This window comes from Pelophylax lessonae (assembly GCF_965119305.1).
Source record: "Pelophylax lessonae genome assembly, chromosome: 3".
Classification (NCBI taxonomy): domain Eukaryota; kingdom Metazoa; phylum Chordata; class Amphibia; order Anura; family Ranidae; genus Pelophylax; species Pelophylax lessonae.
Window position 1 is genome coordinate 89,380,830 of NC_138770.1, and position 13,963 is coordinate 89,394,792.

At 40.3% G+C, this 13,963-nt stretch overlaps 1 protein-coding gene across 1 annotated transcript in view; it reads right to left on the minus strand.

Moving 5' to 3' along the window:
• Positions 1–12,910, minus strand: part of LOC309551302 (cytochrome P450 2K4-like) — a 62,252-nt gene extending 49,342 nt beyond the window's left edge. Inside the window, exons 1-2 of the mRNA XM_082251833.1 lie at positions 12,659–12,910; positions 3,123–3,285 (exon numbers count right to left, since the gene is read on the minus strand). Coding sequence (XP_082107959.1) covers positions 3,123–3,285; positions 12,659–12,853 — 358 coding nt within the window. The 5' untranslated portion in view covers positions 12,854–12,910. The remainder of the gene's footprint in view (positions 1–3,122; positions 3,286–12,658) is intronic.
• Positions 12,911–13,963: the final 1,053 nt, after the last annotated feature.

The following is a 13,963-nucleotide window of genomic DNA, read 5'->3' on the forward strand; positions in this document are numbered from 1 at the left end:
AAGATTGTGTTCACTGCACCCCAAAAGGATTGTCTTCACTGCACCCCACAAAGATTGTGTTCACTGTACCCCACAAGGATTGTCTTCACTGCACCCCACAAGGATTGTCTTCACTGCACCCCACAAAGATTGTGTTCACTGTACCCCAAAAAGATTGTGTTCACTGCAGCCCACACACAGAAAAATGGATGTGGATCACTGACACCTGCCTATCTCCTATCCCACACCACACAGCAATATCGATTGTAGTTTGTAGAACACACTGACCCTATAATTCAGCAGACTCTATCCCTAAAATGCCTACAACTCGCCCTGCCTAAACACTCCGACCTGACCCTAAATTCTATCCGGACACCAATTCGTTTTCCCTGCCTGTCTTTCCCTAATCAGCAGCCAGCACGTATGTGTGCTCTGTCCCTGAGCTAAGCAGCAGAATGACGCCGCTGCGGCTGCCTCGAACTTATAAAGACTTGGTCACATGCTTCAGACGGCCAATCACAGCTACTCATACATTTGCAGGCATGGCTGGGATAGCTTAAGGCACACCAGTTAAACGATTGTTGATTGGCTGTTGAAAGCCCGCCATGAAAAGAGCGCCAAAACATACAAAACCCGGAAATAAAACGACCGAACACGGATTTTTTACCCGAACATACAGTAAAGTGTCCGTGTCCGTGTTCGGGTAACAAAAATCCAATTATTCGGTACGAACACGAATAATACAGTCCGTGTTCGCTCAACACTAATTATGAGTGGAAGTAGCAACCATAACAGATGTTAAAATTATAGAAAGGTTTACACTTAGAAAAAGAAAAAAAGCTAAAGCCCTCAACGCCATACAAAACAGTTTGATAATATAGTCTGTGAACTTCTTGCTTTAACACTGCCACACTGCATTGTCTTAAATGCTTAATAAAATGTCTTAACAGAGCATACAAAAGCACCTAACAACCACAAGCCAACATTCTCTGACTCCTTACCATCCCCATATCCCCAATTATTCCCAAAATGCTCAAAATATAGACTTCAGGTATGTGTTTGTTAGATATTGGCTAGGGTCAGGTCAGTAAGAAAGCACCTGATTGTGCAGTAAATAGACACAAGACAACTTTTATATTGCAATAAATATTAGAGTATTATCAGAGAGACAATGTTCACAGCTATAGCCATCTATTTATAGCTTAATTAGGCTACAATAAAATAGGGAAAGATTAGGTTTTTATCTAGTAATACATATTAGATTATCTGAGAGACCACAAATATTGTTCATGTGGCTGGACAGTATACAAGCAGCTTGTTAAGACTGCAATGTAATAGGGAGAGATGTCACAGATTTTATTCTGAAATTAAGATTAGAGTTTATTTTTTCAGAGACAATAGCCAGAAATATCATATAGTGACTGAACAATGTGTAAGCAGTTTGATATGGCCGCAATGTAAGATGGAGAGGCAAGGTAGGTTTTATCTTGAAAGTGCATTATTTTATAAGAGAATAGCTACAAATATTGTGTAGTGACTGGGCAGTATGTAGGGAGATTAGTTAGAAGCCTATCCCACCCACACCTAACAACTATACTTCCATTTTCTCCATCAGCTCATCCCCCACAGTTATTGCCTTTTGTTTCACTTGACTCTCCCTTCTAGATTGTAAGCTCTAACGAGCAGGTCCCTCCAATTCCTCCTTTATTAAATTGTATTGTAACTGTATTGTCTTCCCTCATATTGTAAAGCGCTGCACAAACTGTTGGCACTATATAAATCCTGTATAATAATAATAATAATAATAATAGTTAGGCTGCAATGTAAGAAGAAGAGACTAGGCAGACCTATCTTAAAATAACCATTAAAGTGTATCATTTCAAAGACAATAGCCACAGATATTGTACAATGACTGGACTGCAATGTAGGGGGGAGAGACAAGGTAGGTTGTATCTTGAAATAAAAATTTGCGACAATAGCCATGTATTCTGTACAGTGGCTGGACAGTATGTAAGCAGCTTAATAAGGTTGCAATATAAGAGGGAAAAATAGGGAAGGTTTTATCCTGAAATAAACATTAGTGTGTATTATAAAAGAGACAATAGCCACAAAGATCAAAACAAATATTGTACAGTTGCTGGACAATATGTGAGCAGCTTCTTTACTCTTTAGTATTGAAGGAAAGACAAGGCAAGTTTTATCATAAAAAAACAAAACAATGCAGCATATTGTTTCAGAGACAATAGCAACAAAAAATTACAGTAGCTGGACAAGGAGGAAGCAGAGGAAGGCTTTGTTGCAACTGAACCACTATCCCCTTGGTCTGTGGTGGTATAGCATGGTCACTCTCAGATAGAAAAGACAGATACTGTATGCCTTGTCTCTAGGTGGTGCAGCCCTTTGTCCTGCAGAACCTGTTTGCCCCCTACTACATCTGTGTTCAGAACCTCTTCCCCTTTTTTAGACCTGCCTGACATTTTGAATGCAATAGACTGTCTAACTTTAAAGGTAGCTATTGCTGAATGCCTCAATAAATCAACTAAAATGGTGTAAGGGGGCCCAGCAGATAAACAGCAACTACATTTGTTGCTGACACACAAAAAAGTTAGTCCTAAAACGGACTGTGGGTCTCTGAACTTTTAAAACTGAGGAGGGGGGGGGGCGGGGTACACAAGAGTTTTTAGGCCACCACACTGCAATTCAAAACAATGTAGTACAAAATAGTACCATATAGTACTGTATAAAATCTAACTCTCTGTACACACAAACTGTCTGCTCCCCTAAACTACTCCAACGCACACTCACAGATGGCTGGAAGTGTATTACTGGTAGTTGGTTGCAATGATGGCGAATAACGTTTTGGTGTGCTGAATCAGCAAATCACGAACAGGTTGGGTTTGTCTCAAACTCACGCTTGACCAAAAACGGAATCTCATCCCTAGTTTTAATTAATGTACTATTTTAAAATGTTTTCTGAGGAACTGTTGCAGCTTTGTTCTGTGTTAATATCATTTATAATTTAGTATTGAAAAGTATTGAATAGTCTTGGTTATACATACCAATTTATACTTGTTTCCAGTTCTCCCTAAAAGGTAATTGTTGCACAAAGAATTATAGAAAGTATCAGTGTACTATAAACATACCAAATCCTTTGTTCATGTCCTCAAACATCGGTATGTGGGGCCTTTCAGCAAAATCATCAGCATAGTCGACAAGTGCATTCTTGACGGTCTCATAGCCAGATAATACCACCATTTTCACACCCCCCATCTGGATACTGAACACAGAGCCATATTGTTTTGAGAGCTGACAAGACAAAATAATGTGATATGCACTGTATGCAATATTTTGCAGCAAAAGCACATACATATAGCCAAAACCGTTGCCATCTGCATTTAATAGCAGATGTTATTGCTGGCCATAAAAGATCTAGGAAATAGTAGATTGATTTTGGTGAAATTGATTAAAAAAAATTAGCAAAGGAAAACTCTAATTTTTGCTCATTCAGCCTAGTAGTCAAAATTTGCTTGGAAAAAAAAAATTATATATATATTTATTAGAAGGATGTATTTGATTAGGTGGTGTGTTTAGGTTAATTTAGTTTGTTCAATTTAGTATTCTTTGTGTTTTTCTGTGTATTTAAATGTTATTTTTGTTCTGTCTTTTTACATTTTTATTTATCTTTTTTTTCTCCACTATCTGTTTTTCTTTATGTAAAAGAAAAAACATAAAATAACGAGGGTCCCTTTTTTTGTCACAACAGGTCCAGCAAATGGTTTTCAATAAACCACAAGAACCTAATTCTAAATTTAACTTTCTCTACTGACTCCAATAGCAAAGTTTCACCAAAATCTATTGACTTTTGCTGAAATTTCAGGAAAATAAAAAATCTCAATTTTTGCTGAACTTTAAATGGAACATTTGGAGATAACATTTAAAAAAAAATGTCCAGGTCAACTATCCAATGTAAGTTTCACCTACAACATTAACATTAAATTAGTAGATTATGATGTTGAAATCACACTGCCAGAAACTTCAACATAGGAAGGCTGGTCTTTCCAGCAGAAGATTCTGGTGCTAAAGAAATAAGCATGCATGTAAAGAGTTAAAGTACAGTATCTCACCAAAAGTATGTACACCCCTCACATTTTTGTAAATATTTTATTATATCATTTCATGTGACAACACTGAAAAAATGACACTTTGCTACAATGTAAAGTAGTGAGTGTACAGCTTGTATAACAGTGTAAATTTGCTGTCCCCTCAAAATAACTCAACACACAGCCATTAATGTCTAAAACACTGGAAACTAAAGTGAGTACACCCCTAAGTGGAAATGTTCAAATTGGGCCTATTTAGCCATTTTCCCTCCCCGTTGTCATGTGACTCGTTAGTGTTACAAGGTCTCAAGTGTGAATGGGAAGCAGGTGTGGTAAATTTGGTGTTATCACTCTCACTCTCTCATACTGGTCACTGGAAGGTCAACATGGCAAAAAACTCTCTGAGGATCTGAGAAAAAAAGAATTGTTGCTCTACATAAAGATGGTCTAGGCTTTAAGAAGATTGCCAAGATCCTGAAACAGAGCTGCAGCACGGTGGAGAAGACCGTATAGTGATTTAACAGAACAGGTTCCACTCAGAACAGGCCTCGTCATGGTCGACCAAAGAAGTTGAGTGCACATGCTCAGCAACATATCCAGAGGTGGTCTTTGGGAAATAGACATATGAACACTGCCAGCATTGCTGCAGAGGTTGAAGGGGTGGGGGGTCAGACTGTCAGTGCTCAGACCATATGTGGCACACTGCATCAAATTGGTCTGCATAGCTGTCGTCCCAGAAGGAAGCCTCTTCTAAAGATAATGCATAAGAAAGCCCACAAACAGTTTGCTAAAGACAAGCAGACTAAAGACATGGATTACTGGAACCATGTCCTGTGGTCTGATGAGACCAAGATAAACCTTTTTGGTTCAGATGGTGTCAAGCATGTGTGGCGGCAACAAGGTAAGGAGTGCAAAGACAAGTGTGTCTTGCCTACAGTCAAGCATGGTGGTGGGAGTGTCATGGTCTGGGGCTGCATGAGTGCTGCCGGCACTGGGGAGCTACAGTTCATTGAGGGAACCATGAATGCCAACAAGTACGGTGACATACTGAAGCAGAGCATGATCCCCTCCCTTCGGAGACTGGGCCGCAGGGCAGTATTCCAACATGATAATTCTTGTACCTTTTACAATAAATATTGGTTTGTTTTACACTATGGCGGATTTATTATTTTTCCTATGGGGAGCGATACCCTTTTGATACTGTGGAGGTGGATGTGTGGACACGGACACTCAGGACTATATACTCGTGCTTCCTCTGCACTCAAGGGGCCCTGGCAGGGTTAAGCCACAGGCATTGTTGACTGTACAGGTCCCTATTCTTTGGTAAGAGGCCAATTTATTCTGGTGGAGGAATTTTCACTTTTTGTGTTGAAAGTCACTCAATGCTGTAAGAAGAAGCAGATTGGAGGAACATTTTCACTTCACTGGTGGCGCACACACAGATGTGAATGGACCTTTCTCACGTTTATTCATTTTTATTGTTTTTTTATATTGCCTTATCACATACTTTTGATATTCAGCGCAACTTTCCTTGTTTTTTATTGAGTTTTAACTTCTGTTGATGTAAGTGCAATTTTTGAGCTTTGGCAATAAAAGTTTTAGGATTTTACACTATGTGGAGCCTTCTGCATTTTGGGTTTACTTATTATACCACTCTCTGGATGGTTGGTCAGATGCTGTGAGAGGGCCCTCTGATGATGATACCAAAGGCCCTGGCTGGGTGTATAGCCACAAGTGTCACTGACCTTCCATGATAGGAGGACTGTGCAAGCTGGTAAGCAAGCACTTTATCTGTGTTGGTGGTGGTGCTTTTAGAGGTCATGCATTCCAGGTGGCGGATGGTGGCAGGGATTAAGAAACTCTTCAATATCCTCATATATTTCTGGACTTTTTTAATGCCACTGATAGTATAATCACTTTAACAGTGCAACTCTGTAATTGTTTATCACTCACTTGAATAGGCTGCCCTATGCACATTTGTAGCAAGAAGTCAAGGACCTAATTCTAGCCCTGATCCAGGTGCATTTTTTTCACTTGCATTTTGTGGCAATTGTCGTGTGTTTTATTGCAGCAAAATGGAACCTCATTTGAGGTGCCTTTAAAAATGAATGGCACCCAAACATGCGTCACATGTTTTGCTACAATTTTAGCATGATTTGGAAATGCAGGCAGAATTGCGCCTAATGCTTAAAATTGCAAAGCACTCAGATGTGAATGGGGCCTAAGAGTCCTTTCACATGGGCTTTCCGATCAGGTCTGCCTGTCCGTTTTTTTCAGGAGGACCAGATCAGAAGCTCCATTCGGGTCTATTGGCAGGCTGATGTAAACAGACTTGTGTCCATTTACACTTGTTTAATACCGAGTCTGTCTAGCTCAGGAATGTGATGGATTGGCGGTAGTCTGATGTAAACAAACACAAGTCCAGCCAACCATAGAGCTATCATGGGTCTGCTTGTATCCACTGTGTAAATTTGGATACAAACTGAAAGGGCACAAATGTCAACAAAAATTACATCTTCCTAGTTCTATTCCGATTCAGCAGGGGATCTGTTCATGGATTCCCTACTGAATGGAGTGGAGCAGCACCATGTGAAAGGATCCTAACAGTTAACTGCTGTTTTTTCTTCTTTTTTTTTTTGTTCTATTTACCATTGGAAGCATTTAGTTCCTGCAGGTTCTTTAACCTCCTTGGCGGTATTCTTGAGTGTGGCTTGGAGTGGAATTTCAGTTCCATTAGCGGTAACCCAGAGCCACACTCGGGGTACTGCCAGCGAGCATGCCTGGATCCTGGAAGAGGTTACTTACCTTGTCTCCCGCGATGATCCCGCGATGTATTCCAGCAGTGTATGGCGGCCGGATCTACCACCTGATGCTGTGAGCTCCGTCTTCCGTCTTTTGCGAGCGTCATGTGGCAAGGGGGGTGGAACCGGCGGCAAATTCAAAAAGTAAAACACACAAACACACTGATATACTGTGTTTTAATCCTATTGGATTACATTACTAAAAAAATAAATTGACATTAGTTTGCCCCCAGTGCCCTTTCCTGCAGTTTTACTGTACTTTATTTATATATATATATATATATATATACACACGTGTGTGTGTGTGTGTATATATATATATATATATATATATATATATATATATATATAATATATGTATACAATATATGTATATGTATATAATATATGTATACGTATATATAGATATATATATATACATACTTTAACCACTTTGCCACTGAGTACCGTAGTACTACTGCGGCAAAGTGGCTCATTATCGTCTGACGACGTAGACCTACTCCCCCTTGTGGGAGGCGCTCACGCGCCGCCGGAGGCTCGCTCCCGCTGTATTCAGTCACAGCGGGAGTTGGGCCAGGGGAGGAGCAGCGGCGATGGCCGCTGCTCTGCCCCGATCGTCGGGGATCTAGTGTGGAGATCCGCCTGCCTGTGTAAACACAAGCGGGCGGATCTCCCAAGTGACAGGGAGTGACAGATCAGAGTGTTCAGCATAGCTGAACACTCCGATCTGTCCCTCGCTCACACAGTCACCTCCCCCCCCACACGTCAGTAAGCACCAGGCATACATTAACCCCTCCCTCTCCAATAAAATTAACCCCTTCCCTGCCAGTGTCATTTTTACAGTAACAGTGCATATATATAGCACTGATTACTGCAGTAATGTCACTGGTACCCCCAAAAGTGTCAAAAATGTCAGTCAAGGGTCCGATCTGTCCGCCGCAATGTCGCAGTCCCGCAAAAAAAATCGCAGATCGCCGCCATTACGCGTTAAAAAAAAAACACCAAAAATGACAGAAATCTTTCCCTTTGTTAGTAAACGCAATAACTTTTGCGCAAACCAATCAAAATACGCCTATTGTGAATTTTTTTACCAAACATAGGTAGCAGAAAACAAATTGGCTAAAAATTTAAAAAAAATTTGATTTTTACATTTTTTTGGGGGGAATTTCATATAAAAAAATGTGAAAAATATTGTTGTTTTTTCAAAATTTACGCTATTTTTTTGTTTATAGCGCAAAAAGTAAAAATTGCACAGGTGATCAAATACCACCAAAAGAAAGCTCTGGTTGTGGGAAAAAAAGGACGTAAATTTTGTTTGGGTATGGCGTCGCACGACCGCACAATTGTCAGTTAAAGTCGCACAGCGCCGAATCGCAAAAAGTGGCTCAGACGTAAGACAGCAAAATGCTCTAGTGGTAAAGTGGTTAACTTATGCCCAGAAGCTGTGCAGGGATGACGCGCCTGCACCGGAAGTGACGAGCGGGGCCGGTGCAGGGCATTCCCAGGACTGAAGAGGACGCAGAAGAGGACACTCCGGCTTCAGCTGCCCACACCTGAGATGGCAGCGCTGGACAAGACATTTTCAAGGTTAGTATTTCTTCTAAAAGGTAAGTGCAACCTGGGACAGTTCAGAGGCTATTCATTATTAACCACTTTACCACCGGATTCGGCACTGTGCGATTTTAACTGACAATTGCGCGGTCATGCAATGCCGTACCCAAACGAAATTTACGGCTTTTTTCCCACAAACAGAGATTTCTTTTGGTGGTATTTGATCACCTGTGCGATTTTCATTTTTTGCGATATTAATTAAAGCGACAATTTTGAAAAAATAACAATATTTTTCTACTTTGACAGTTAAAAAATATCCAATATATTCAATTTTTGTCATATATTTAGGCCAAAATGTATTTAGCTACATATCTTTGACAAAAAAATTCTCAATGAGCGTATTTTTAACCGCTTTATGACCGAAAGGTTTTACCCCATTCCTGACCAGGCCACATTTTGCGATTTGGCACTGCGTTAATTTAACGGACAAGTGCACGGTCGTGCAACACTGTACCCAACTTAGATGTATGTCCTTTTTTCCCCACAAATAGAGCTTTCTTTTGGTGGTATTTGATCACCTGTGCGATTTTTACTTTTTGCGCTATAAACAAAAAACAACGACAATTTTAAAAAAACAACAATATTTTTCACATTTTTTTATATGAAATTCCCCCCCAAAAAATGTAAAAATCTAAATTTTTTAAAATTTTAGGCCAATTTGTTTTCTGCTACATATTTTTGGTAAACAAAATCGCAATAAGCGTATTTTGATTGGTTTGCGCAAAAGTTATTGCGTTTACTAACTAAGGGAAAGATTTCTGTCATTTTTGGTGCGTTTTTTTTAACGAGTAATGGCAGCGATCTGCGATTTTTTTTTTTGCGGGACTGCGACATTGCGGTGGACAGATCGGACCCTTGACTGACATTTTTGACACTTTTGGGGGTACCAGTGACATTACTACAGTAATCAGTGCTATACATATGCACTGTTACTGTAAAAATGACACTGGCAGGGAATCTTTATTGGAGAGGGAGGGGTTAATGTATGCCTGGTGCTTACTGACGTGTGTGGGGGGAGGGGACTGAGTGACACAGGGACAGATTGCAGGTTGAGCTATGCTGAACTCTGCAATCCGACCCTGCCTGTCACTTAGGAGATCCGCCTGCTTTGTTTACACAAGCGGGTGGATTTCCACACTAGATCCCCGACGATCGTGGGAAGAGCAGAGGTGATCACCGCCTCTCCTCCCCTGGCCTGACTCCCGCTGTAACTGAATACAGCGGGAGCGAGCCTCCGGTGGCGCGCGCACGCCGCAGAGAGGGGAATGTCTGGTGACGTAGGTCTACGTCGCCAGACGATAACGAACCACTTTGCCGCAGTACAGTCAACGTGACTGGTCGGCAAGTGGTTAAATGTACTAGCCCTAACTGTCCCGGGGGTATTTTTATCTAAAAAAACTTTTCCGAGGCCGGAACTCCACTTTAAGAATTACATGCAAAATAATTGTACCGCTTTCAGCACCTAAAATCAGAAACAATCATACCGCCAGGGAGGTTAAAGAGATCAAACACGGACAAATGTGCATGCATTGCAGAGAGGTATTACATATGAGTTTTTTTTTTTTTTTCCTTTAAAATATGGCTTAAAGTATAATTAAAGGCAAATTTTTTATTAAACTTTTGGATGGAGTGGAGGGGGATTAAAACAGTGGTCAGTTCTTTTTGCTGTCTGTGCCCTCGTTAGGGGGATTCACCCTCTCCATTTGTCCTGGTTATCTTTATCATTGAAAGTGAAACTAAAAGAAAATCCCACATTTTGGGTTGTCCCTAGAAAAGGGGGTCTTCCAATGGGGTCACTAGGTCTCGTGACATCTTGTGAGGATATCTATTGACACCCAAGACTGGACATCATTTGGCTATAGAGTGGTCAGCAAGTTGTTAAACCCACTAATTTAACCACTTAAGCCCCGGAGGATTTGGCTGCTAAAAGACCAGGGCCTATTTTGCGATTTGGCACTGCGTGACTTTAACGGACAATTGCGCGGTCGTGCGGCACTGTACCCAAATGAAATTGACGTCCTTTTTTTCCCACAAACAAAGCTTTCTTTTGGTGGTATTTGATCACCTGTTTGATTTTTACTTTTTGCGCTATAAACAAAAAAAAGCGACAATTTTGAAAAAAATAACAATATTTTTCACTTTTTTTATATGATCCCCCCCCCCCCCCCAAAAAAAAAGGAAAAATCTAAATTTTTTTAACATTTTAGGCCAATTTGTTTTCTGCTACATATTTTTGGTAAAAAAAAAATCACAATAAGCGTATTTTGATTGGTTTGCGCAAAATTATTGTGTTTACTAACAAAGGGAAAGATTTATGTCATTTTTATTGTTTTTTTTTTTTAACCACTTGCCGACTGCCGCACGACTATCTACGTCGGCAGTCAGCCCCTCACAGGCAAAGTGACGTAGGTCTACGTCCCGAGCCTGTGAGGGTCTAGGGAGCGAGTGGTCACGGACCCCCCCGCGCGTGTGACCGGCAGACCCGATGTCCGCCGGTCACTCTGCGATCGCCACTGCAGAGGGAGAAAGTCAGGCGGCTTGTGTAAACAAGCCGCCTGTCATTCTCCCCCCTGTGTAGAAACTCTGATCACACGGTTCTACTATGTAGAACCGTTGATCACTGTTTCTACAGCTCAACAGACAGCCAATCACAGTTAAGCCCCGTACACACACGCAGATCGTCGTCATACAAATGTTCGTCTTTTCTCCCCGGGATGTCGGTGTCTGTTGAAAAGTGCAAAGACAGCACAAGGACAGCACAAGAATTTTGTCCGCAGACTTCAGCTGACTGCAGAAGTGATGTCATGTAATGGTTAACTTTCCCTGTGTTTTTTATTTTCTGAGCATGCCCAGTCTTGCAAATCTGCGGTCTGTCGGCTGATTTCTGTACTGACAGGCGAACAATCGTCCGTTCTGGTGTCTGCAGACAAAAATTTTCATGTTTGCAAGAAAGACTCTTGTCCGCGGATTGTGTGCAGACATCTGTCGGAGGCACCATACTAACACGCATACAATCGGCAGATCTTTCGTCCGCCGACGTTTGTATGACGACGATCTGCGTGTGTGTACGGGGCTTTAGAATCACTCCCCTAGGGACACACATAACCCCTCCCTCTCAAATAAAGTTAACCCCTTCACTACCAGTGTAATTTTGCAGTAACAGTGCATATGTATAGCACTGATTACTGCAGTAATGTCACTGGTAACCCCAAAAGTGTCAAAAATGTCAGTCAAGGGTCCGATCTGTCCGCCCCATCATCTCTCATACCCTGTGTATGAGAGATGATCATACGGTTCTACTATGTAGAACTGTTGATCACCGTTCATACAGCTGAAGCCACAGCCAATCACAGTAGAAAGCACGCCCCTAGGGATACACACAGCCCCTCCCTCTCAAATAAAGTTAACCCGTTCACTACCAGTGTATTTTTACAGTAACAGTGCATATATATAGCACTGATTACTGTAGTAATGTCACTGGTAACCCCAAAAGTGTCAACAATGTCAGTCAAGGGTCCGATCTGTCCGCCGCAATGTCGCAGTACCGCAAAAAAATCGCAGATCGCCGCCATTACGCGTTAAAAAAAAAACAACAAAAATGACAAAAATCTTTCCCTTTGTTAGTAAACGCGATAACTTTTGCGCAAACCAATCAAAATACGCTTTTTGCGATTTTTTTTTACCAAACATAGGTAGCATAAAACAAATTGGCCGAAAATGTTAAAAAATTTTGATTTTTACATTTTTTTTGGGGGGAATTTCATATAAAAAAATGTGAAAAATATTGCTATTTTTGCAAAATTTACGCTCTTTTTTTGTTTATAGCGCATGATCAAAAAATCGCACAGGTGATCAAATACCACCAAAAGAAAGCTCTGTTTGTGGGAAAAAAGGACGCCAAATTCGTTTAGGTACAGCGTCGCACAACCGCGCAATTGTCCGTTAAAGTCATGCAGTGCCGAATCGCAAAATACCCCTTGGTCTTTTAGCAGCCAAATCCTCCGGGGCTTAAGTGGTTTAGAGTACTAAAGTCAAATACCTTTTTTTTTAGGAAGGTCAGCATTGACCTCTGTTGTATTTGTATATTTTTTGATTTCCTTGAAGACTGTACTAATTGATTGCAAATCTTTACAGAAATAAGTCAGAGCTGAACAGCTAAATAGTTACCTTCATAAAAGTTTCATTTGGCCTTCTGATATTAATCATATGCAGATTTCCGATCAACGGCAGAGCTCTGGGTCCAGGAGGGAATTTCATGGATAAATCATCTGAGGTCCACCATCCACAGCCTTTTATAATGTATAGGATAGCCAAAAATATTAGTCCATAAATAGTGAATAGGTAAGTAAGAGTAAAATCCATGGCTATTGTTCAGAAGATGTAAAGGTGACACAAGGCGCTCTGTGTTCTGTGTTGTCTGAAATGTCACTTTTATAATCGTTTTCTGTTCCAGAATAAACAGTCCAGAAATGAGTAACTAAGATAACTAAAACCATAAGTTGCATCCAAAAGACTTAGTGCTCATCTACAGGCATGACTTTATTCAGATTGGGAAGTACACACACTCGCAAGTACAGTAAACATCAAAATATAGAAGTTAATTAACCAACAATAACCAAGGAGATTTAGATGCAAAGATACAAATGGAGGAAGCTCAATATGGCAATAGCAAATAAGTACATTTGGATTGGGAATTTTTATTTATTTTAGCCTTCATTATTCAATGGGTTAAGGTCATATGCAGAGATGTATAGTAACTAAGTAGAACTACTTCACTACTGTACTTAAGTACTAATAGGCGGTATCTGTACTTTCCTGGAGTAGAATTTTTTTCTCCTACTTCCACTTTTACTTCACTACATTTTTTCGATGATTTCAATACTTCTACTCCAATTTTTTTTTTTTTTTTTGTGCTGCATAGTTACTCGTTACAATTATAAAAATTACCACTGCCAGAACAGTAGATGGCAGATTTCATAAAGTTCAAAAAAATGTGTATAATGTCATGTGTAAATCGGCGCATATGAAAATAAATGCTACTGTATGTATAAATCTGCTGTTAAGGGGAAAGAGAACCTCCCCCAACCAAGGAGAGTCACAAGCGTACATAGACCTTTTTTCTGGTAAGAGGCTGATTTTGCTTTTTTCACTGGAAGTTGAGAGCACAGGTTTTGCAGTTTTGTTTCACTGGAAGAGTCTATTTGGATATTATTTTGCACTTACCTTCATCCGCCAGGTAAGGGGGAAATCCACAAGGTGGTGGGTGTCTGCACCTATTATTTGGAATAGCACCTGTTTGATTCCTGCACCTTTGAAAATCTATTCATCTTGTTTTGTCACATATATGGTATTATGGCATTATATATATGGACTTTTTATTGACTTTGATTTCATACACTCTTCCTTTATTTCATTATTGGAATATATTGTTGTATATCACATTGGTTTATATATGATTTTGCGCACCAATAA